This window comes from Maniola jurtina, chromosome 9 (genome assembly GCF_905333055.1).
Source record: "Maniola jurtina chromosome 9, ilManJurt1.1, whole genome shotgun sequence".
Lineage (NCBI taxonomy): Eukaryota > Metazoa > Arthropoda > Insecta > Lepidoptera > Nymphalidae > Maniola > Maniola jurtina.
In genome coordinates, this window is record NC_060037.1 from 1,489,781 (window position 1) to 1,508,171 (window position 18,391).

The following is an 18,391-nucleotide window of genomic DNA, read 5'->3' on the forward strand; positions in this document are numbered from 1 at the left end:
GGCCTTTCTAATTTACATTCTCCAGAAAGTTCAATAAAGTAGCTCTTCTGATTAGGTACGTAACCTGACCTCAGGTAATGCAATTTATAGGTAAATGAAAGTTTAATGGTCGCTAGAAAGTAATCAAATACTCAAGATTAATAAATCGCATGTTATCAACATTAAAAATCAAACGATGATTGAGTATGACTGGTATGTATGGACGTGGCAAGTCTTGAAACACTGTCGCAACTGCAATAGACGAGGCGCATAATCTTGATTTAGGAAGAATATTTTAAAAAGAATTGTAATAAATAACTTGAATTTTTTGAAAAGATTGTCTATTCCTTTCGTCGTAATGTCTTAAAAAAAATTGCTATGCGTAGCAAACTTATTTCGTTTATCTTCAACGCATAAACGAAAGAGCGTACAGGCCTCTTAAAAAAATAACAGCAAAAAGCAAAGTACATATCCCAATTTATATAACAACGCATTTAAAGCTTGAATTTTACCAGTAAATTTTTCTCGACAGGTCCTATTTAATCCTAGGAGTGGAAAAAGAAGGATCGTCGTCTGGTTTGCCGGGGCTGACGGTTGGCGACAGAACTTTACTGCTGGAGTGGCGGGACGACTGGCACAGACGCATCCGTCGCCTGCAACGGCGTGCGATCAACTGCCACTAACCGAAGCGCGTTCCCGAGGGCCATTAGCCGCCATCTTGAAAAAGGCAAAGGTTTAGTAACAAACAGCCTAATGCGAGGGCCTATTTAAAGGTGTTTGTAAGGTATTCCGTCTATGTTCCGTGCATATTTTTGAATGGATGCAAGAAAACTGCCATTAACGCTGTTTAATAATACAATAGATTGACCTAGTCGCGTTTAAGGATATAGTAATCCGTTAATAATAATTAATAAAGATGTTAAATGGTTCTGTCTCCTTCACAATACTTTGATTCTATACCCCCTACTATCTCAATTTACGAATTGTTACTATATCGACTCGATTTACCCACTATATGAGTAAAATAATATAATTGTTGCCATGTAAAAATGGAAGCAAAATATTATGATGACTTAATTTCTTCCTTCCTAGGATTTCGTTACTAAACGAGTACTGTTAACAACAAAGTTCCTATATTATGTGAAACAAAAAAAATTTATTACCTATTGCAACACTGAAATGTATTTAATTGGTTTAAGGAATTTTGTTGTTAACTTTACTCTAATTTTATAAGATTATTTATTTAAATATTCTAGAAGCTATGACTAAATAATAGTTTTCGTTCCATTTTATGCATTTTTTGTATAATTGTTAATTTTTATATTGAAAATGCGTATGTTGAAATTGTTTTTAAGTACTGGTAACTCTCGTCAATATCATGTGTCAAAATTGGCGCGCAATTATTCAGCGCTTTTTCAGCTCTCTTTTGATAAATGATATTTTTTGTACAATATAGATTTAGGAGATATTGAGGATGACTCATTTCGATGATTCGTCTCCACAAAGTATAGTCATAATGTTTTAACGTACCTCATTTATTAAGAAAACTTATAGTTAAGGGTTATTAAATCTATTAATTTATAAATTTCCTTCGTAATAATATTTTGGAAAATCCTCTTTTAAACGACATGTCTTGCCAAAGCGATGATTTTTAACTTCTATACCAAGTACTTATTTTTTCCGCTAAAATGTTTAAACGTACCTAGTTTATTATTTCTTTATCTAACGCCTGATTGAAGGTATATGTACAGTATTATTAGCTTTACTAAAATAAAATTATAAAGTAATTAAGTGTATAAAGTTTTAAACGTACATTTTGACGTCATATTTGATATTGGTCACTTTGACTTTTCACATTTTCAATCATGGGTAAACATACGCAAAATTTTTAAGAACGATATTCTATGAAATATTAAACAAAAAGACAACGTAAAAGTTCGAAGATATTTTGAACAAGAACAATTTCCAATCGCAATAACGACACAAAACAATATTGTATTTCAACAAAAAGGCCTACACTCTAATCTCTCCAATTGAACCATCAAAATTATACTCTCAGGTACAGTTATGGCATGTTTCCACGGACCATCTCACGACACGACGAAATGTCAATGACTCCGAGCACAATCAAATAATCTACGGTCTATATTAATGAGAGAAAGAAAGATTGTAGTCTATCTCTGTTATCTATATCAGTTGCCAAGTGGAACTAAGAAGTTTCCTCGGTCCAAAACATGTGAAACATACTTGCAACATTCCAAGTCTTAGTAAAATATGCTCATGCCCTTTGACAAAACTACTAGCCAAAAAGTTTTCTAGTTCTATAGATATAAATACATCGTTTATTAATGCTACGACATCTCACAGCATGGTGTATGTTTTCGACGCTACGACATCTCACAGCATGGTGTATGTTTTCGACGACTTTTTGTCTATTTTTTATGTCGTTGGTGCTGCTATGTTACTTTCTTCACTAAGTTGGTTCTAAGTTTTTAAGTATAGCGACTCATAATAGCAACGATATAGCCACGAAAGTATGAATTTGCGGAAGATTCACCATACCACTCATAATGCGACAGACCTTTGTGACTGTCGTGTCTTTGCTGAAATCGATATTCGAAGAAAAACACATGAACTTGGTGATGGAACGCGAACGTACACAGATCGCGTTATCGTGTTGGTCGTTACCGAAAATCGTGTCGTGGGTGGTCCGTGGAAAACGTAGAGTAGGGACACAATGCAACAAATCATCTCTCTCACGATGCTACAATTTACAATAATCCATTGTTAGGATTCGCAACATGGCCGCGGGACAAACAAATATGGCGGGATAATGGCCGCCGGCGGGAAAACAATACACGAAATTATTTCAATGGACTTATTACAGATACCGGCCGATTTCATGTTCCAATTACTATTATTTTACATATTAGGTTAAGAGGAGAAGCTAGAAGCTACTAGCTAGGAGAGATTTTGGATGTTCAAAATAAAATAAAAGAATTTTACACATTTACCAACTTAAAGAAAATAAATATTGCACTCGCTTCGCTCTCACCTCGGTACGTAATTTTAGTTCCTTCATTATTTTTCCTGCTTACATTAAAATGATGTTCTTTATCAAACAAAAACTGCGTTTATGTTTTTTTTACAGTACTATTATCTTTCTGTTGCCACAATTTGTAAATTTTTAATCTATAATTGAAATTTCGAGCTTGCTGCGCTCGTGTGTATTCTTATTTACCTACTCTAAATACATATATCTTTGTGTTATCATTTATTTTTATTTGACTAGTAAAAAATAAAACTAACATAATTCCTGTAAAACAATATATCTGTAGCGTTTAAATGTACGTTTAGAAAATGAAATGAAAAATAATCGTTTTAGATACGTATTTAAAAATTAATTAGTGGTTTCGCTTGATTGTACTGCGGATTGTAAAAAGTGTATTTAGTTGTAGATTGATATCTATTAACCTGTTTCTAGCTAAGCATATCGTAAGATTTCGCAATTTATATTCTGTTTTAATAAAATTTGTAAAAACATTAATATTGTACGTTAACTTTAACTTATGGTTAAACACTCATTAAATTCTGAAAATACCTAACTTAATTCTTAACTACTACTTAATATTTTAATTTTGATAATGTTGGTACAAAACTATAGAAATTTAATTCTTTATTTGTGAAATTGTAAAAAACTAATATCGACGAAAGATAATATGAAATCTTTAACAATTCTTTTTCCTCCAATTAAATACAAGTAAGTAAGTGTAGGTATTACAGAACTGTGAAAATTCATGTTCAAAACCCTTAATATTTTTAACCCCCGACCCAAAAAGAGGGGTGTTATAAGTTTGACGTGTGTATCTGTGTATCTGTGTGTCTGTGTATCTGTGTATCTGTGTATCTGTGTATCTGTGTATCTGTGTATCTGTGTATCTGTCTGTGGCATCGTAGCGCCTAAACGAATGAACCGATTTTAATTTAGTTTTTTTTGTTTGAAAGGTGGCTTGATCGAGAGTGTTCTTAGCTATAATCCAAAAAAATTGGTTCAGCCGTTTAAGAGTTATCAGCTCTTTTCTAGTTTTCTTGTAGAAAAGAAGGTTAACTAACCGTTAGGTTCATAATATTATGTCAATTGACAAATGTCAAGCTGTCGAGATGGACGTTGTCTAGGTACATAATATTTATTTGAAAATGATGTTTTGGAAAACTCAGATACTTTGGATAGCTATAATCCTAGAAAATCAGGTCAGCCGTTTGAAAGTTATCAGCTCTTTTCTAGTTACGGTAACCTTCACTTGTCGGGGGTGTTATAAATTTTTAATTTACACTTGTTTTACAAATTTTATTATCACAGTAATATTATGGGCATATTTATTTTTGCACGCCAGATATATTTTTTGTTGAAATTTTTCAATTCAACCTTATGTTTGATTAAAGGCGTGCAAACGATAAAAATACATTTTATAACATAGATAATATCAGAACATACCTGTATAGAAATAACTAGACAATTTGTACTTCTCAAACCCGCTGTACGATGGATTGCACCTATCACAAAAATTTATTTGATTACGTTCGGTATACATACCAAATAAACGGAGTTTTCGAAAATTGGAATAAAACCAGTACAAATCAAGATACAATTAAGTGAATTTGCGGTCAAATAAAAAAAATCTGAACAAATTCAGTCACTTTGAGACTTTTTTATACTGGCTTCCCACGGTGCGCGATATTGCGGATGGACGCGGACCAGCCCGCACCGACACCGTGGAAAGAGTGTCCGTGAAGCGCATAGCTGTCGTATCGTCCAAGCCTTGCGCTCGGTGCGTGGCTGTCCGTGGTAGTCTGCCTTGCGTAGTAATCCGCAGAATCACGCACCGTGGGAAGCCGGTATTAGAGAATTTAAATTTCGTGCTGCACGTCGTTATGCGCGCTTAGTCTTATTTATAATGTTAATATTATATTGATTTTTTTCTTTTATGAAGTCAATTGAAAAAATTATAATCATGATTATAATAGACTTAAAATATTTTAAATGAGAATTGAGAATTTGGAATTGCATCACAAATTTCAAATTTATTTACTAAAATTTAGCTTTTCTACGCACAATTTGGGCCTATTTTTTCGAAATTTATTAACGCTATTGCCACAAAAGCTTATTTGTTTTCATGTACCTATAAAATTTATACTTCATTGAATTTCAAGTTGCTAAAAAAAGAAATCCTATTTTTATCAACAAAAAAAAAATCGTGACATAGCAAAAAAAATTAAAATTCCAAAATTATTTTATCAAAAAGTAAAAAAAAAAAGAAAAATACTTTATTTTAAATCGACTTTTGTGGCTAACGATGAATAAAAAATCCTTTGAAATATATTATTATTTAGTTTAATGATATACATCGATGAATGATATGTATGTATGTTGTTTAGGCTTATATTATAAGGAACGTCAATTAAATTTAAGACATGTGAGGGACGAACGTGTTGAGACCAAAAACAATAGACCAAGAGCTATGAATGATTTCTTCAAAGCGTTTGTTACCTATTATGTACAAAATACAAAATATTCTATACTTTCTCAGAAAATAATAGATTTTTATAAGAAAATAAAAGGTTTTTTTTTCAAATGAATGCTTTCGAATCGTGAAAGAGCCAGCAAAAAACTCGGTGTATTTTACTGTATTGTGCCAGCAGCAATAAATAAATAACTGCTACACTTGTAGGGTGTCTTTTTCTTTAAAAAAATAATCTACAATTAATAAAAAAATAAAATAGCTTCCTTACAAATTTCTGGCAATTTTTGTGATATTATTTTGAAAGAAAAACTCTAAAATTAGTCCTAAATGCTATAATATGTGTGTATTTCCACTGAAGTGAAGTGGAGCGGAGACTTGTTCAATAGACCAATCAGGTTATTGTTAGATGACGTGATAATTTTAGCACGTTATCTCTCAATAATCTGATTGGTCAAAAATACACGTCTCCGCTCCGCTACGCTTCCTTTTTAGCGCTTCTTCTGAAGCGCGCCCAAAAATGAAGAATATCTTTGAACAAATCGTTCATCATCGCTCGGACTAGGCGGTTAAAAAGTAATGATTAATTTGTTTGTGGTCCCAACGTATGTTCTGAGTGTTTTCGCGATGAACTTGTGTTTTTATGATACCCTGCTCCTGTGATGTAATAAATGTTATTGGTTATATTTATTTAAAAATAAAAAGTACATTAATATACGGAACTTTGTCTTTTATTCGACCCTGTCTTTCTAAAATCTAATGATAATAAGAACTTATCTTTTTTTACTTAAATCAAACCGAGGACCTTTGATTTTAAATCAATGACTGAATGAGAAATTTTGATCAATTCAAATGCTGCCGTTTCTTTTCTAAAAAAGTGGCTAATCTCAAGTCTAAAATGGAAACGCACTCAGTTTGATGATACTATCCCTATTATTCTGAACCAGTGGTAGATGCATTTGACGATTCAAAATTACTTGTAAAAGTGTATTTGATAAAAACAACAAAGCTTCTACAGCTCAACGATTTAGGTCGAAGGAAAGGACGTAGATTTAAGCAAGTAGTATCTATTCTTAGACAAGGAAATCAGTAATGCTGATATAGCTTAATTTTTTTTATTCGTAGACATATTTACCAAAAGTTTATGGCAATCCTACTTAAAATCTAACATCACGTAACGCAAAAAAACCAACCCTGTATGAAAATAAGTGGTCGCTTTGCTCATGAAGGACGGCGAATCGCCACCACCTCGCCTTTGCTCCTCTCGGCTTCATACAAGACCTCCTTTGCGAACTGCTAGCTTCGCACCTACAGAGGTAGGACAGGTAAGTCTAGACTTCTAGAGTCGGGATGATCATATCCGGCTTTAATCGACCAAATTCAAACCCTAAAACAAGAAAAACCGGCCAAGTGCGAATCCAGTCTCGCACCCCGAGGGTTCCGTACTCGGGTATTTTTCCGACATTGTGCACGATAAATCAAAAACCTTAAAAATGCTTAAAAATAAATAAAAATCTATTTTAGAATGTGCAAGTAAAGCCCTTTCATATGATACCCCACTTGGTATAGGTTTTTTACCCACAAATCCACAGTTTTCGGATTTATTCCATTTTTGTGCTATAAGAGCTACTTTACCTGCCAAATTTCATAATTCTAGATCAACGGCTTACCGTTGTCTGTCAAGAAAACCTATAGGGTACTTACTTACATATACCCTATAGGTTTACCCTATAGATACCCTATAAGTTTTCTTGACAGACAACAAAGTGAACCTACCGTTTTTCCTTTTGAGGTACGGAACCCTAAAAAACTAAAGCCTACTAAGAAAGTTATAATACTTGCGACAACCCTATTTAAAGCCTATCATCCTATAACCTTTAGCACGTATCGCGAATAAATCAACCCTGTAAGACAATAAGCCGCCGACAGGGCTGGCAACTCGGCTGATTTCCCGCGGGACGCTCCTCTAGGACCGCTAAGGTAACTGTAATGTTCTTGATGGCCATTGATTGTAGAAAAAATGAGCAAAGATACACACTTTTAATGAAAAGCAACAACTGACTTCGCACGTGTTCCTTTTTGCTTGAAATATCTAGTTTTTATAAGAGCCGCATTCAATCATTTAGAAGTAATGAGCGAATACACAGACAAATACAGGTTGAATAAGAGAGAAAGATAAGATTATATTCATTAATATTCATTACAAATGCGAAAGTGTGCCTGTTGGATTGTCATTCAATTATGCCGCAAAGCATCTACTAGCTTTTTAAATGGGTACCTATACCTAGTAAAAATATGGGTAAGTAAAGTTAAAGTGGCATAAGCTACTTTTTAACACCTGACCCAAAAAGAGGGGTGTTATAAGTTTGACGTGTGTATCTGTGTGTCTGTGTATCTGTGTATCTGTGTATCTGTCTGTGGCATCGTAGCGCCTAAACGAATGAACCGATTTTAATTTAGTTTTTTTTGTTTGAAAGGTGGCTTGATCGAGAGTGTTCTTAGCTATAATCCAAAAAAATTGGTTCAGCCGTTTAAAAGTTATTAGCTATTTTCTAGTTTTCTTGTAGAAAAGAAGGTTAGATAACCCTTAGGTTCATAATATTCAAGTGTCAATTGACAAATGTCAAGCTGTCAAGATGGACGTTGCCTAGATATACATAATTATTTATTTGAAAATGATTTGTCGGGGGTGTTGAAAATTTTTAATTTACACTTGTTATCTAGGAAAATTGAAGAGATCTAATGGAATTGTTAAAAAACCTTAATACATGCAAACAAAGTAGTCCTGTACTCTAAAATGATACTGGATCTAAGTAAGTATGGATTAGATTAAGCTATCACTGGCATTATAACCTGTGCGAAGCTGAGATAAATCAGTTTGTAAAATCAATCTTTTTTTTTTCGGTAACCTTTTCACGCGAAACAGCGTATCTATGTTTTAGTGAATCAATGTTAATGGGCATTTCTTTCAGAAATATTGACACATAACTTAGATGGAAGAGCGTAGGGGTGCAGTGACTTCTCGTATTTACTGATAGATACCTACTAAAGTAATTTCCTACTTTTCAGGGTTCCGTACGCAGTGTACCAACAGGGCCCTTTTACTATAAGCCTCACCTATCCGTCCGTCCGTCCGTCTTTCTGTCAGCGAGCTGCATCTCGAGAACCGTAATAGGTAGCGAGTTGAAATTTCCACGGAATGTGTATTTCTATTGTTATTATTACAACAAATAATAAAAATTTCAAATGAAAATAAAATAGGTACGATGGTACGTACGGAACCCTTCGTGTGCGAGTCCGAAACGCACTTAACCGATTTTTTAATATTCCGTATTGCATTAATGGTTATTCCTTTCGTCAATGCCTTCAAATCTGAATTTCATCAGTAACAAGAATCGATAACACCCAATGCGCTAAGGATGCAGGCTTTTGAGGAAGAAGTCCAGCTTTGAAGTCAGTGTGAAGAGTGGTCAGTAGCCACGACGGAAACCACCCACGAACTTCTCGCTCAAAGAAACGCTTGATTAGTTATAGTATAAACATAGAATAGGAATATGGGATCAGATGGTGGTACCGTTAGTCTAGGAATCGCAAAACCAATCTACCGTGCATTCCGCCACAACGCCAGATCATGATGCATTTGAAATTAATAAGGCTGCTCGTACACTTGCAGTGGATTACGCTTCACAGAATAAATAAATAAATAAATCTTTATTATCTTAATAAAACAGTGTTTACAAACTTTAGTGTGAGGCCCTGCCTCCTGATGAAGTGAAAACTGTGTTTCCAAAAGTAACCACTTATAATTTAATTTAAAAAAAATTACGTAAGAACTTAATATTTAAAGATATTTACTGTTAGTATACTAAGAAGCAAAACAAGTCTTCTTCTAGACCTTATATCACGCTACGTGGGGTCAGCACAACATGTCTTCTTCTTCCACTCCCTTTTGTCATCCGACAACGTATCAACCACCCCTTTTATACGCATATCCTCTTTCACGCAATCCATCAACCTTTTCTTTGGCCGTCCTCTGCTCTTTTTAACCCCCGACCCAAAAAGAGGGGTGTTATAAGTTTGACGTGTGTATCTGTGTATCCATTGTATGTATCTGTGTATTTGTCTGTGGCATCGTAGCTCCATAACTAATGAACCGATTTTAAATAAGTTTTTTTTTGTTTGAAAGGTGGCTTGATCGAGAGTGTTCTTAGCTATAATCAAAGAAAATCGGTTCGAAAGTTAATTAATAAAATAATAAAGTTAATCCGTTTGAAAGTTATCAGCTCTTTACTGTAGTAGCTAGTTACTGTAATCATTTGTCCGGGATGTTACAAATTTTTAATTTACACTTGTTATTTTTTGAGAATTTTATTTCAGACAGGAACAGCATTCCGAACCAGTGCAGTAGTAAATTATTTTGACGATTCAAAAGCACCTTTAAAAGTTTACTTGAACAAAAAATTATTCTATTCTATTCTAGTCGCCAGTTTGTGCGAAGCCTATCAGTAAGCTGTGAGCACAATGGCCCATAATAAGTTTCTGTTGAAATATAAGCCGCGCGCATTTAATAACGCATTGTGCGCCCGCGCAGTGTAAACTGAAATAACTCTTATTCACGTGTCACTTCCATCAGCTACAGCCTTCCCGGAACTCACTTTGCTATTATAAAAGTTTATCCATCAAAGAGCTTATACATGGGCTTTTTCGGAAAAAATATTAACAGATTTATGTTTGTTTGCGCTTGGTATTTGAAGAAAAAAGAGAACTTTTGATATTTTGGTTTAATCAAAACTAATTAGCGATTACAAGTGCGAATTTGGAAAACAACGATGTTATTATATAAACGAAAAGCGAAAGTCGAATGTCCATTTGAATTGACGTTTTGAAAAAGTCGACGACACAGCTACGTGGACCAATCAGGTTGGCCCACGCCCGCGGTCAGCGTTCCGATCTACGACGCCGCAACATGCCCCCGGCCTTGGAGCTCTTGGCTTCCAAGACTGTCGTCATCAGGGTCGACTAATGGGCAGATCTTTGCGTAAGCTCGCCTCACAAGCCCGGATGCAGTTTGTATTTCCGCGACTCTTGAGATTCCATCCTTCCCAGGTATGTTTCTGATGACTCGTCCGAGATGCCATTTCAACGGCGGGAAGTTGTCCTCTTTGATGATGACCATAGTGTTGGGTTTGAGGTCTTGCGTGTTTTGTCTCCACTTCGTCCGTGTTTGCAGCTCGGATATGTATTCTTTCGACCAGCGTCTCCAAAAGTGTTGTCGAATTTGCTCCACCCTCTGGTACCGATCGAGTCTATGCGTGGGCGTATCCACCAGGTTGTCGTAGGCAGGTGCGGTGAGCGTACGGCCAACCAGGAAATGAGCAGGACTAAGAGGAAGGAAGTCGTTAGGATCGGAAGACATTGGGGAGAGGGGACGAGAATTCAGGACAGCTTCAACTTGTGCTAATACTGTGCTGAACTCTTCGTATGTGAGATGCGCGTTACCGACCACGCGGCGAAGGTGGTACTTGCACGACTGTACTCCACGTTCCCACAGTCCACCAAAGTGGCTGGCATACGGCACTATGAATTTAAATTTAATTTTTTGTTGATTTGCGTATTCAATAATGTCAGAACTACAGCGTTCTAAAAATTGCGCGAATTCGTTTTTAAGTCCGACCATGGTGCGGCCATTATCAGACCACATTTCAGCGGGTTTTGACCTGCGTGAGACAAAGCGGTTGAGTGTGAGACAGTACGCTTTAGTAGTAAGATCACTCACCAGCTCTAAATGCACAGCGCGCGTAACGAGGCATATAAAAATGCAAATGTATGCCTTTGTAGTTTTAGCTCCCCTACCTTTTCTGGTCAACACGAACACTGGGCCGGCATAGTCAACGCCGCATCGAAAGAACGGAAAAGTGGGTGTGATCCTCTCGCTGGGAAGATTTCCCATCAGAGGGGTAAGTGTTTGACCTCGCAGGCGCTTACACACCACGCAGTCATGAACTACCTTTCTAGCGAGATTTCTGCCTGCGATTGGCCACCAAGATTCACGAAGGTGAAAAAGAAGCGCCTGCGGAGCTGCGTGTAGCAAGGATTTGTGTTCGTGGCGAAAAAGAAGAAGCGTAAAATGATGTTTGCCTGACAGTAAAATTGGGTGTTTTTTATTATAGTCGAACTCTGAATAGTCCAACCTGCCGCCAACTCGCAACAGTTTATTGTCATCAATAAACAGATTTAATTTACTTAAATTATGTTTATTTTTTAGCGCGCGATTGTTGGCTATTGACTTGTACTCAACTGGAAAAGATTCCAGTTGAGACAGCCTAACCAACAAGTTGTCGGCTTCTCTCAGTTCATCGACGGTAAGAACGCTCGACCGCTTATTAAGTTTATTGCGCGTATTATGTAAAAACCGTAAAACATAAGCAGTTGAGCGTCTCAGCCGGCTGAACCGAGAGAATCGTTGGAAATCGATAATAGATCCATCTTCAGAGCTCGGCCTATCCTGGGCTACTAACGCGGTGACGTCACTACCCTTTATTTCAGGTAAGTCATTTGACTGATCTTCGTGCGTGTAAAAGGGAGGTACGTTTTCACAGTCAAATTCACTGTCACGAAGGAAGGCTGGCCCTTCCCACCACAAATTAGACGAAGAGAGCTCCTCGAGATTCACAACCCCACGCGAAACGAGATCAGCTGGGTTCTCCTTCCCGCTTACATGACGCCACGGGAGATCCTTCGTCAAATCGTGAATTTCTATTGTCCTATTTTGAACGAACGTATTTAACAATCGTGGCGGCATGCGCAGCCAACCTAAGACAATTGTCGAGTCCGTCCAAAATATTACGTGATCGAAGTTGCAGTGAAGTGAATCGCGAACCTTGTTATAAAGGCGAGCGCCCACTAGAGCACCGAGAAGCTCTAACCGTGGGATGCTGACGGTTTTTAGCGGTGCAACCTTCCCTTTAGAACAGAGCAATTGCACTTTGACCGTATTAGCGCTTACGGTCCTTATATAAACGCACGCGCCGTATGCGGTTTGAGAAGCGTCGCTAAAAATATGCATCTCGGTAGATATAGGATCAATATCCATGACATATCGAGGAACACGTATCGTTTTTAGGATCGACAGCGAAGCGAGAAACCGGTTCCACTGACGCGCGATGTCAGTAGGTACGATGTCGTCCCAGTCCAATTTTAATAACCACAAGTGTTGTAATAACATTTTTGCAGGCAAGATAAATGGACTTAAAATCCCCAGTGGATCGAAAATTTGAGATGCGTATGATAGAATTATGCGTTTAGTTATAGGTTCATTCCTAGACTCAAATTCTGTATTGAAATAAAATTCGTCGCTGTCATTAAGCCAACCAATACCTAATGTTTTGTGATTTGTATTTTCCGCGAGTATTTGCTTAGAAGCGCACGACGATGACGTCATCTCGGGTTCACACGTAAAATTGAAAATCCACTTGCGTAGTGGGAAACAACCAGCTTGCAACGTCTTGGTTGTTTCTTCGCACAATTTTAATAATGTTTCTTTGTCGTGAGAACCCGTGATCATGTCATCGACGTAAAAATCTTCATTGATGATTCGCGACACTTCGGGATTGGTTGCTTCGCATGCAAGTTGTTTTAGGCAGCGACAACTTAAAAACGGCGCGGACGCGGTTCCGTAGGTGACCGTGTTGAGTCGATAGACACCGAGTGGCTGCGTGGTTTCGTCGCGCCAGAGAATCAGCTGAAGATCTCGCTGCTTTTCATCAACAAGGCACTGTCGGTACATCTTTTCGATGTCTGCGCATGCGACGTACCGATGTTGCCTGAAGCGCAATATAATTGAAATTAGGTCGCCTTGAATAGGCGGGCCTACCAACTGTAGGTCATTATAGCTGATTCCCGTGCTAGAAACGGCCCCAGCATCGTAAACAACTCGAAGTTTAGTAGTCGAGTGATTTTCGCGAAATACGCCGTGATGCGGCATAAAATAATGAGGGGTTCCGTAGGTCGAAACGCGAGTCATATGACCTAGGCTCTCATATTCATGAAGAAAATCTGCGTATAATTTTTTGTAAGCGGGCGCGCGTTCTAACCGCCTTTCTAACGCTAGGAAGCGTCGTTCCGCCTGTGGAAGTGATTCGCCCAAAAGATCGGGTGATGACTTAAGAGGTATGCTAACAATAAACCGTCCCTCGTCATTGCGCGTCGTAGTACGAGTGAACAGTTCTTCGCAAGCACGCTCAGCATCTGTGCGTGTATCCCGATCCCGAGGCAGCTGCTCGATCTCCCAGAATTGGCGTAATTGCGTGTCTATCGATTGCGTGAAATTACACTGAATAAGCCTATCGTTGCGCGTATTAAATACGATAGGTCCCGATATTATCCAGCCTAAATGCGTATTTTGTAAATAAGGTCCGTTAGGTAACCTTATATTACCTTCGTGTATTAATTCCCAAAATATATCTGCGCCGATTAAAATATCTATTTTTCGAGAATTAAGAAAATGCGGGTCTGCCAGCTGTAAACTATTAGGTATACGAAACTTCGCGCGTTCATAATGTACAGCGGGCAACGTACTTGAAATTAGCGGCAATATGAAACAATGTAGTTTAGTAGTGTAGGTAGATATGCGCGATTTAATCTCAATGTCGCATGATTTCGTGCATTGCGTCACTGAATTACCTACACCTCTTATTTCGTGAGTGGACTGTAAGAATTCTACCCCTAGTTTTTTACTAAAGGCTTCGGTTATAAAACTGCGTTCGCTTCCGTTATCTAATAATGCATTTGCGAGTAAATAAACATTATTTCGAGTTCGTACTTCGATTAGCGCGGTGGACAACAAAACCGGTTGCAAAGAACGATGTGTGCGTTTATCGTTACTGTGTGCATTATTTGCATAGCACACTGCATCCGCGGGGTTGAGGAGCGGCGCGGCGCCGCTCGGGAGCGACACCGCGCGAGCGCCGGTCATCAGTTGCCGATTATTATCGAATGACGAGTGCATTGTTAGGGAACCGCTAGTGTTACCTATCGTTTTCGTATCATCCGGGGGATGATTTAAATCATCCGAAGGATGAATTAGGGAATTATGCTTTTTAAAACAACGACGACAACCGCCAAATTTGCAAAATTCAGCAGTGTGGCTGCTACTTTTCATGCAATTTTCGCATAATTTCCTATCGCGAAGAAACTTCAATTTCGATTCCAAATTAGAGTCAATGAATTGTGAACATGCGTAAAGTTGATGAGCTCCATTGCACATAACACAGTTTTTAGGCGCGGAGTGACGTTCGTGCGGCTTAGTGCTAGAAACATTGCATTTTGTGGGTTTCATTCGATCGTTTTTCGTGTTTATTGACTGTTTATTAATTTGTGATGAATGTAATGTTTCTAGCATGTCCGCCCGATTTTTTAGGAAGTTAATTAAATCATCAACCTTTAATTTTAACTTGGAATCGTTATTGTTAGTTATCAAAGTGCCTTTATGCTGTTCCCACTCGCGTTCCGTTGTTTTGTCTAGCTTAGACACAATTATAAAAATAATAAGCGTATCCCAGGAGTCCACTGGCTCCCCTAGGATCTTTAATGCGCGTATGTTTTTTAAAATTGTGTCACTAAGTGTTCTTATCGCCACTGGGGACTCTTTACTCAATGGTTGGATATTAAATATTGTTTTTATGTGATTTTGAATTAATAGTCTGTTGTTATTATACCGGTCGAGTAAGAGTTCCCAGGCAACTGAATAATTACTAGACGTGAACTCCAATGCGTCAATAACCAGCTCGGCACTACCCTTCAGGGAGGACTTTAGGTAGTGGAATTTCTGGATGGTGTTAATTTCATCTGAATCGTGAATGAGAGATTGAAATGTATCCCGAAATTCCAGCCAGTGTTCGTATGACCCATCAAAGGATGGCAAAGTTATGGTAGGTAATTTTACAGAACGTAACTGACTATTTTCGCATGTTTTCGAACAAGCTGTGACCTTACTACTGCTACTACTACCACACCTATTTGATAATAACTCAGCCTGCGACAATGTACTATAGTAGCAGTCCTCGAACTGCTCTCTCTGAGTTAATTGATCATCTAGATCAGTTTCGCTGACACATTCCTCTATCCTAGACTGAATGCTATTGAACTCACGATAAAGATTCGTGGCACCTTCAATGCGTAACTTTAAATCTATTTTGTTCTGAGGCGTTACAAAATTTGCATCAAAATTATTAATATAAGTACCAAATTTTGTTAATCTACCTTTGAGAGTGCCACGTTTCTTAATTAGATCGCGTACGAGTAGTTCTAACTTATCATCGTTGAGCCCTAATTGCGGAGATTTGTCGCGATTTGCCATTTTGGGAAAGTGGAAGTACTTACGTGGGAGTACTTACCTTATAGCAGCTAGCAGGTTGCACATGCACGTTTACGAAGGAACAGCACTATATTAACCAAGTGAAGCAACGGGTTGGGTGGTTCCTGGATAGGTTGACCGTATCCTGCGCGTCTCGAAGTCAGCGTTTTCGTATATATCCGGTGCAGAAGGTCCACAAATTTATGTTTGCGCTTGGTATTTGAAGAAAAAAGAGAACTTTTGATATTTTGGTTTAATCAAAACTAATTAGCGATTACAAGTGCGAATTTGGAAAACAACGATGTTATTATATAAACGAAAAGCGAAAGTCGAATGTCCATTTGAATTGACGTTTTGAAAAAGTCGACGACACAGCTACGTGGACCAATCAGGTTGGCCCACGCCCGCGGTCAGCGTTCCGATCTACGACGCCGCAACAATGTTTATTTTATGAACAAGTGTAAATTAAAAATTTATAACACCCCCGACAAGTGAAGGTTACAGTAACTAGAAAAGAGCTGATAACTTTCAAACGGCTGAACCGATTTTTTTTGGATTATAGCTAAGAACACTCTCGAACAAGCCACCTTCCAAACAAAAAAAAACTAAATTAAAATCGGTTGATTACCTTAGCTACGATGCCACAGACAGATACACATATACACACGTCAAACTTATAACACCCCTCTTTTAGGGTCGGGGGTTAAAAAACTCTTATGTTGATGTCATAAGTTCAGATTTAAACTAAAAGTTTGTCTATCCTTTTCTTATTACATTGGTAAGAAAAAGATGCGAATTCCTACCTACTTTAAAATTTTGCGATCAGAATCAGTAGATCTACAAGTGTAAATTAAAAATTTATAACACCCCCGACGATCCAAAGTATCTGAGTTTTCCAAAACATCATTTTCAAATAAATAATTATGTATTTAGGCCGTAGCGAAAAATCGTATGTCTATGATTTAGGCAACGTCCATCTTGACAGCTTGACATTTGTCTATTGACATAATATTATGAACCTAACGGTTATCTAACCTTCTTTTCTACAAGAAAACTAGAAAAGAGCTGATAACTCTTAAACGGCTGAACCAATTTTTTTAGATTATAGCTAAGAACACTCTCGATCAAGCCACCTTTCAAACAAAAAAAACTAAATTAAAATCGGTTCATTCGTTTAGGCGCTACGATGCCACAGACAGATACACAGATACACAGATACACAGACACACAGATACACACGTCAAACTTATAACACCCCTCTTTTTGGGTCGGGGGTTAAAAATTATTATTCAACTTGTTATGTATTTTAAACATCGTAGGTAGGTACTCATGTTTAACATTGTACTTAATGTTTACAAAACCTACCGTAAACATTGTTATCAGCAGGAAATGAGTTGTAAATTGTAAGTAAAAGCTATAATTGTAATTTCACAGTTTAGTTCATATTATTGAATTTACAATGCGCTACTCAACTATTTTCAAGTTTAACTATTGTTTCAATAACAATCAGTTATGTAATTTGATCCGTTACGAGTATGCTAACAAATATTAATTCGTTTTCTAAACTAAGGAATTTCAGTTTAAAATACTATTAATTACCAGATAGTTTTAACTTAGCCAATACTTACCCCTCATTGGTTTATGTGCGTTATCTTTCAGCTAATTACGGTACTGTTTTATTAACCCCCGACCTAAAAAGAGGGGTGTTATAAGTTTGGCGGTATCTGTGTATCTGTCTGTGGCATCGTAGCTCCAAAACTAATGAGCCGATTTTAATTTAGTTTATTTTGTTTGAAAGGTGGCTTAATCGAAAGTGTTCTTAGCTATAATCCAAGGAAATCGGTTCAGCCGTTTGGAAGTTATCAGCTCTTTTCTAGTTACTGTAACCTTCACTTGTCGGGGGTGTTATAAATTTTTAATTTACACTTGTATGTACCTATTGATGATGATTAGTCTTACAATTTTAGCATTAAATACAAAAGACTATCCTATATCTCTCGGCTTAAACTTTTTAAATTAAATTCATTATCGGACAGACGCAAAGTTCATGACATGGTATTCTTCCACAAACTTGCAAACGGAACCATGGATAACTCGGAACTGTTGAGCCAAATATCTTTCAAAGTTCCCTCCCGTATACCGCGGTATCCTATTCCTCTGTTCACTCACCGAATCAGTAGAACCAATCTAGGTCGTCATTCGTTAATACCAAGGTTTAGTAGTACATATAAGGAATTTTTGGACAAGGACATTACCACTGATCTGTTTTGCGATAACCTGGCTAAATTTAAAGCCAAGTTGCTCAAATCATTTGATTCCTCAATAGGATAACGATAATTAGTGTCAATCCCTAGCCGTAAGTATATTGTATTTTAGATGATTTAGATAATTTAGCTTAGTTTAACTTAAATTTACTTTAACTTAGTTTTCATCTTATTATATTCTTTTAAAATTTATAACTTAGGTATTTTTTCATAGTCCTTAGGTTAGCTATTATATTATATTTTATATTTTACTGTACGACTTATGTTTATGTTAA

At 37.1% G+C, this 18,391-nt stretch overlaps 2 protein-coding genes across 3 annotated transcripts in view; one reads left to right on the forward strand and one right to left on the reverse strand.

Moving 5' to 3' along the window:
* The window catches only part of LOC123868012 (netrin-B-like), a 167,653-nt gene extending 163,861 nt beyond the window's left edge, over nucleotides 1-3,792 (forward strand). Inside the window, exon 7 of one of the 2 annotated variants that reach the window (XM_045910342.1) lies at nucleotides 512-3,792. In XM_045910342.1, coding sequence (XP_045766298.1) covers nucleotides 512-662 — 151 coding nt within the window. In that variant the 3' untranslated portion in view covers nucleotides 663-3,792. The remainder of the gene's footprint in view (nucleotides 1-511) is intronic. The other variant, XM_045910343.1, reaches the window with a different exon arrangement.
* A 6,443-nt stretch (nucleotides 3,793-10,235) lies between these two features.
* LOC123868457 lies at nucleotides 10,236-14,505 on the reverse strand. The gene has a single exon (XM_045910998.1). The coding sequence runs from the start codon at nucleotides 14,503-14,505 to the stop codon at nucleotides 10,450-10,452; it is 4,056 nt and encodes a 1,351-aa protein (XP_045766954.1). The 3' UTR covers nucleotides 10,236-10,449.
* Nucleotides 14,506-18,391: the final 3,886 nt, after the last annotated feature.

What these genes read in the sequence shown, in the direction of transcription:
- LOC123868457 (XM_045910998.1), bottom strand. Translation starts at nt 14,505, where the DNA reads ATGCACTCGTCATTCGATAATAATCGGCAACTGATGACCGGCGCTCGC.